The sequence below is a fragment of the Bidens hawaiensis genome, unplaced genomic scaffold (assembly GCF_021521415.1).
Source record: "Bidens hawaiensis isolate Kalapana, Puna unplaced genomic scaffold, B.hawaiensis_p1.1 tig00012834_1, whole genome shotgun sequence".
In the NCBI taxonomy this organism is placed as follows: Eukaryota; Viridiplantae; Streptophyta; class Magnoliopsida; order Asterales; family Asteraceae; genus Bidens; species Bidens hawaiensis.
Window position 1 is genome coordinate 248,486 of NW_027492070.1, and position 7,527 is coordinate 256,012.

Sequence of the window (7,527 nt, forward strand, 5' to 3'; positions counted from 1 at the left end):
TTCTATACGAGTTCACAAAATAAAAATAATAATATTGTTGTTAATACATAAATGATAAAAATATGATTTTTATAGATAATAATAATATGATATTTAATAACATTAATACCAACTTTAATATTTATAATAATAATGATAAAAATGATAATATTATCAATTAATAAATATAATAGTAAGTTATATGTAATAATACTAATAATAATTTTTATGTATTGATGTTAATACAAGGTAATATTAATAAATTTGTTAAGTATAAAAAGAAACAAAACCAAAACCGATCGGATGAGACGCAAACCCGTGACCTCTAGTTCAACAACTTATGTTCAAACCGACCGAAACAAAATAACAAAATGTTATTTTAAACCCATAAAAAATATAACATATCCATTTCCCGGGTGTTAATCTTTTCCCAATTCAAAACAACTTCATACCCAATCCAACCCGTTTCCAATTATATAACCAACAATATAACTGATTATTAACGGTTTAAATCCGACAATTTCTATGCGAAAACTAACAATACCAAAAATCCAAATTATATTTACCTATTATAGGTTCGCGAGTCGTGGCTCTACAACGGGAAATAACCGAGCCTACCGGAGATGGAAACAAAAACAGAACCGAAGGGAGAGAGAGATGGAGGGAGGGAGGGAGAGTGAGAGGGAGAGAGAAAGAGAGAGAAACGGCTGAGAGAGACCACGGTGGCCGGAATTCCGGTCACCGGAAAAACGAGGAAAAAGGGTGTGGTGATTTCCAAAGGACCGAGAGAGAGGAGGGAAGTGGTGATGGTGTGTTGGAGGTCGACAAACGGGAAGGAGGGGTGGGCTGTTCGCCGGAAACGGAGGTGGCGGTGTTCAGTTGGTAACAGCGACAGCGATGGGGAGCTGCTGCGATGATGTAGCTGATGTGGTGTGCAACAATAGCAACAAGGACTGCCGGAATCGCCGTCGGAGGTCGCCGGTCGCCGGGAAACGGCGCCGGAATCGCGAGAGAGAAAGAAGGGTTGCGGCTGGGTTGTATGGATGTGCTAGGGTTTGTTTGTGTTTATATATGTAATGCATATTTTCAATAATGGCCCCTTAAGTTTCATCAAAGTTTACATACTAATTTAAAGGTTCTCAAAAAATTATAACGAGTTTACGAAAATTAGTTTGGACCCTTTATGTTTTTCTTAACGACACTATAATATGACAACCACCGATTTATTTAAGATCGAGGTTTTTAATAGTATTATATAATAATTAAATAAGGCTCTAAAAATAAATTGAGTCGGGTTTGCAATATGAAAGTTTACAAAACGAAAACAAATCGAGGCTCGAATTTGACGAATGTCACATAACCCCTTTGGATTCAAAACTGTACCGACACGAACTAAACTAAATTAACCTTTTTGTATCGACTCGTTCCAACCCTAATTTGGTCTTAAACATGACATGAGCTCGCCTAACTCGACTTGTTGCCGATCCTAACCGGTAATCACTTGATATGATAATTTTTTTAAAGTTAAAGAAGTACAACAATTCCATATTCAAATTAAAGATAATAAAATGCTTGTTTTTATGATGTAATTAAAAAAAATTAACATGTGAAAAAGTTATGACCTCTAATAAAGTCGTGTGGTAATTGGTTTTGAATAAGGGTTAAATGTGTGATGATAATATGGTTATCAGTACCGATGTTGTGCGGTTTAGTTTGTCATAATACCATTATAGTACCGAGCTCGTAGAGCTTACAATACAAAATATAAAGAACTATAGTTTCATTAGAACTCTATTTTCAACAATATTTATGCTTGAATGTTTACCGACCAATATTTATTGTGGCTTCCGTTTATTTTAGTACCTTTTGCCTTTGCCTTTGCCTTTTCTTATATAATTTCCTGTTATTTTATACCATTATAGCACCGAGCTCATAGAGCTAAAACAAGTAGATTGTAAGGTTAAACTAGTCACGACAAGTTAACTACTTATAAACTACTCGTATTGGAAATGTTAACATGAAAAACTACTCGTAACGAATAATTAAGCTTTCAAACTAATTATTCTAGTTAGGCTTTTGTAAAACTAACCGGTTCAATTATTAGGTAAACAAACACCTCATCATGGTTAGTTTGGGCATTGATTACAAGACATGCAACTTCTCTATTCGTGACGAGTAATTGATTAGTGAACATACTCGTTATGGTTAATTTATGATCACGTGACATGTTTTAATTAGCTTTATAAACTACTCGTGTGTTACGATAATATATTCGTCATGACTACTTTATTTTTGGAATTTTTTTGTTGAGAAAATCCAAAATATGGCCAAAATGGGTTGTAACTTATAAGTTTAACATGAAAGGGGTTTTTACTTTTTACTTGTTAGGGTTAGTGCTTAAGAAACCACCTCTATATCTCCGTCGTCTACGCCGGCAGGGTTTGATTTCTAACTCGCCGCCGCCACCGATCTATCCTCCGACAACCAGTTTCGTCACCGCCGTGAGCTACAATTTCATCTTCATTCTCTGGTATGATCAATTCTAAGTTATTATTAGTATTATTATTATATATAATTTATTGCTGTTATGTTATATTATGAGCTACCATATAGCTAATCTGAGGAGGTTATTGTTATTATTATTATTATTATTATTATGCTGTTGTTTGTTTACTGGATGGACACAACCATCATTTTGGATACATGTCTTAATAGAGGTTATTATTATTGCTTACATATGGCTAGTTGTTTAGTGTTTACATACAGTAATAACCAATTTTTAATCAATGCCATATGCATTTTTACAATGGCCGATTTTAACCGGGGGTCGTAATATAACTGTGTTGCATGTGCAGTTCAATAGTCAAGCATTTCGACACTATTACACATCTTTATTTTTACATGAATTTTCATAGGTCAAGACTCAAGAGAAATTATTACAGTTTTCTGACCCGAATCAAAACAACCCTTGGAAAATGAAAACCCTCGAAGAAGAACAATCCGTTTCATTCCCGATGGAAATCATCAAAGAGATCCTGTCGAGACTCCCCGTCGAATCCATTCTCCGATTCAGATCGGTTTCCAAACCATGGCTCTCGCTCATCTCCAATCCATCCTTCACCAAACTCCACCTCACTTGTGCCACTGTGGCCCACCGCACCGCCTTTTTCATCGACGCTCGTGATGATACTCCTGACGAACAATACTTTCTGTCCGCCCATGACGGTGGACCCGTGACTCCTCTCATAACACTTGTCTATGGTGCTGATTTTAATGTTACATCAGGAGCCCAACACTTGAACGGCTTAGTCTTTTTTTATATCAAGAAAAATATTTCGGATAACCGTTGTACTCATCAGCCTTTCGTTGTTAACCCTAGCACGCGTAAGATTTTTAAACTTCAACCCCCCGAATTATTCATAAAAGGAAAGGTTCTTATTTGTCACTTGTTTGGGTTTGACGAGTCGACAAACGAACATAAGATTTTGCTCATCAGGAAGTTTGTTAAGCAGCCAACTAGTATAGTAGAGATTATGGTTTTCTCTCTGTCAAATCGTTCATGGAGAACAGTCGATGTGGAACCTCTTCCTACGGGATTTAGCTGGGATCGTTTGGACTTTCACCATGTCTTTAGTTTTTGTCTCAATAGTGTAGTATATCATTTGCTTGAAGACTCGTTTGACATTATGGCATTTGACTTGAGGACCGAGACAGTTTCATTGATTAAAACTCCTCTTACTCTAGGTGTTGCGCCCCATCCTCATGACGGTGTGTTCGATGAGGGTCCTTGCATCATAAAATTTAACGGCTGCATAGCACTTCTTTGTCATTATCATGCCCCGGAAAATAAAGACATGCATTTCTGGATATTACAAGACTATGAAAACCGTATTTGGGTCGAAGAAACCATTACATTACCCAAGGCTTTGGACGAGCTAGATTTACCTTATACTATGGGTCACGTTGATATGGACAAGATTATCTTATCCACAAATTTCGAGTTGTCTGGTGATGTGATGAGTGTACTCGTATATAACAAGAAGAGTAAATGTATGGAATCGATACAATTCACTCCAGGACGTCAATTTCCTTTGTCAAATGAATTATGGGTCAATCATGCCGTGCGTTATGTTGAAAGCCTGCTGCCTTTATAGACAACATGACAAGACGCTTGTTGATCCGGTACAAGTTCCTCCATGGGTAAATGTTGTTTCTTGCATCTTACTTTGCAATCTGGTCGTGTGTTATATAATGCTGTTTTTCTTATCTATCGATCCTTTGGATATTGTGTTTCTAAACAAGTTTAGCTCTAAGTGTTTGAAATTGTGTTATCTTGTGGACGGATTGTTTGTTTGCTTATCTAAAACTAATCCATTTTCTAAAACAAGTATTAATTAAACTGGTTTAAGTTTGTTTATAGTTTATATAAAGAAATAGTTATGGTACCCTACCTCTACATTGTTGTGACATCAAATGTAGATGAAGTACCACCAGTGACGTTAATCCAGTTAATCACGCATTGACGATGTGCCTCTGAGAACATATAATCACAATTCACAACGTCTATTAATGGTGATTAATATTGAACAAATCTGAAGTCAACTCACTAACCAAACATTGATTACAATTAAATTTTATGGTTTTTTTACCTTGGTTGCAGCAAAGATTACCACATTCGTAAGCCAACCAGACTATCCCAATATTTTCTAATGGCAAATGCAGGATTTGAAGCTTCAATATATTCTTTCACATATCAACCTGAGAATACCATGTCACTCAACATTATTCATCTTTAGTAAGATTATACTAATAATAATAGCGTGTATTATAAGTAAACATAATAAATTACAGATAATTATAACAATAGAAAAATTGAACGAAAACATTCACCTCATAAAGTCTAGCCGCCAACCATCATAACTAATATTGCTCTTAAGCCAGTTCAGCCACTCTTTTACATCATTTCTTACAAAATCCCGAGAATGATCGATGTTCGGTGCTGCATAAAATATGTCACCTGTAAAGGATTTTCACGACCCTGAAAATTTGGATCATCACAAACAATTGTCTCAGGCCCTATGAAAACTTCCCATCAAATATGTCCCATGCTCCATTTTCACTCTGGCATCAATATAATGATATAATCATGAAAATTATACAATGAGATGTTATGTCTAAACAAAATAACTGAAAATAACCCGTATGCATGCAGTTGGTAGTTCACTTGTTTATGAGCACATTGGTGATTTAGTACAACATCACCCAATAGCACCTGTGAAACATGAAGCAAATATATCACTCTTCAAAAAAGGGTAAATAAACGGTTACCAAACTTATGATTTTAACATGTCAACCTAAGAAGGTCAAAACCTCATTTCTCGCCAAAATAACCCTAATGCCGTTCTTTCAATCTTCAATTCGCCTTGTCATCGGCACTCTGAACCTCTTAATTGCTCCATCACCGCCATGGATTCCAGTATCAACACCGCCGGTGATTTGCAATAATCTTATGGTACATGCTTTCAGGCGATTGAGTCAATCGGGAGACAGCGCAATATATGAAGCATTTTTGTTAACTGCTCCGATGAAGGAGGAAGACGTTGGGATACAGAACGTAGTGTGAGGAGAGATTGTAACCGCCGGTAACCTCCATGAAAACTGTCAATTATGTGACCATGTACGGCCAAGATTTAACTTCATGTATTTTCAATGGCTAGGATTTAATTCCACTCTTCTCTGGCCATATAATATATAATATGATGCTCCAGATTATACTATAAATTTATTAAAAACAAAAAATTAAATATCTATTTTTAATCAATAAAAAAAAATCAAGGTGTAATCGAGTCAAGCCACTCGCGATCGGTTTGCAAAATACCAAAAGAAACTTTATACTCCATTTAATATAGTTTAGTTTAAGATGCCCCTTATAATATTATATTAACATATTATAAGTATATATCTTAGCTCAAATGATTGAATTAAGACATTCAAAGACTTTTATTTAAAAAAAGAATGTATTAGGTTGAATGGGTTAAAGTCTTATATGTGACAAAATTGTGTGTGTGTGTGTGTGTGTGTGTGTGGGGGGGGGGGGGGGTAAATACAGGTTCGACCAAAGAGGTTTCTCAGTCACCATCTTAATTAGTACCTAATTCAAAATAACACAACACTCAATTGTTTATAGAATTGATTTTTTCTAATTAGATCTTGATCCTAAACAAATATAAAAAGAACAAGAATATAAGACCGAACCGAATGTACAATGTCATGGTCTAGTGTTTAGACTTTATTTTATTGACAAGGTTTCACATCCCAGTTTGATATTGCCATTAATAATATGATAATAACTTATTATGATTACTTTATTCATTATTTTATTCATAAAAGTTTTATTTGTGTGTGCACACACACCCCTTGTAAATTGTTGACACTTGACATACAGTGTATTGGGATGCATCAATTTTTTAGATTGTAGATTGTAGGAAGATTGTAAAGATGACATGTTTATGCGTATGCTTTAAATAAATGATTAAATAGATAAATGGTATTTCAAAAAAAAAAAAAAGATATCAATGGATAATACTTGTTTTAGAGACCAATTCCAATTCCTCAAAAGAAAGGCGAACTAGAACCACCAAAACCGGTCAAAAATCAGAACCGCTCAAAATCATCCTTTTGTCCATATATACGAGTAATGTTCGTAAACGAAGAAAGTACTGAAGTAAACAGACTAAGTGTAGTCAGAGTGCCCGTGAATGAATGAGTACCTCATACCGTTTGACAAGGTATTTATAGCCGAAGGATGTAGAAAGGTGATTGGGCCAGCTGTCTTCTTCTAGAAGATCTTCAATAACCGCCTGGACGCGTGTCCTTTTATGATAGGTTGAGCTATACGTCCCATGTGCATGGGTATAACAACCCGGACACGTGTTGCCCAATGATAGGACGGATCACACCCTGGCCATGTGCACGGTTATAACAACCTGGCCAGGTGTCCTTTGTTCATTGGCTGGTAGATCACGTATTCCTCACGTAACAATCGTGGATATTCTTTAGAAGGTAATTGGTTGGTGACAGCTGTTCCGCTGGCACTTCCTCTCGATCGTTTGGGCGGACTGATGTCCTATCCTGCGGACGACTTTCGAGGGTGCAAGGATGCTTCCGCGCGTGACATGAGGACATTCTTCCTCTATCGTGATATGCGGGTGGTCCGTATGCCCCGCGGGTGGCTTATTAGAGGTTCCTCTGTGACCCGCGGGTGGTACTTAGGGGTATTTGGGTCTTTTTGGTACCCTACCTCTATAAGTCCCCACAGTCCAGTGTTTCTTCCGCGTGAGGTCTTTATGCGGGTGAAATTTTGGACTCTAATGAGTTTTGGGGATTTTTGAATTTCGAAGTTTAGGTAAAAATATCTTCTGTTGGTATGGATAATCATAAAAAAAGGACAAGTTGACCACTCGCAGGCGCGTGAATATATGATGGGACGTTTTTTACGGCTGTCACTGTACCCGACTGTGCAGCTTTTTCTCTTTTTCGAATTTCCCG

General features: G+C 36.5%; 1 protein-coding gene across 1 annotated transcript; it reads left to right on the top strand.

Annotated features, from left to right (window-relative positions):
• The first annotated feature begins 2,262 nt into the window (after nucleotides 1-2,262).
• Nucleotides 2,263-4,347, top strand: LOC143542350 (putative F-box protein At1g47790). Its single transcript, XM_077034955.1, has 2 exons — nucleotides 2,263-2,509; nucleotides 2,895-4,347. Exon 2 carries the CDS (start codon nucleotides 2,955-2,957, stop codon nucleotides 4,131-4,133), a length of 1,179 nt encoding a protein of 392 aa, XP_076891070.1. The 5' UTR covers nucleotides 2,263-2,509; nucleotides 2,895-2,954; the 3' UTR covers nucleotides 4,134-4,347.
• Nucleotides 4,348-7,527: the final 3,180 nt, after the last annotated feature.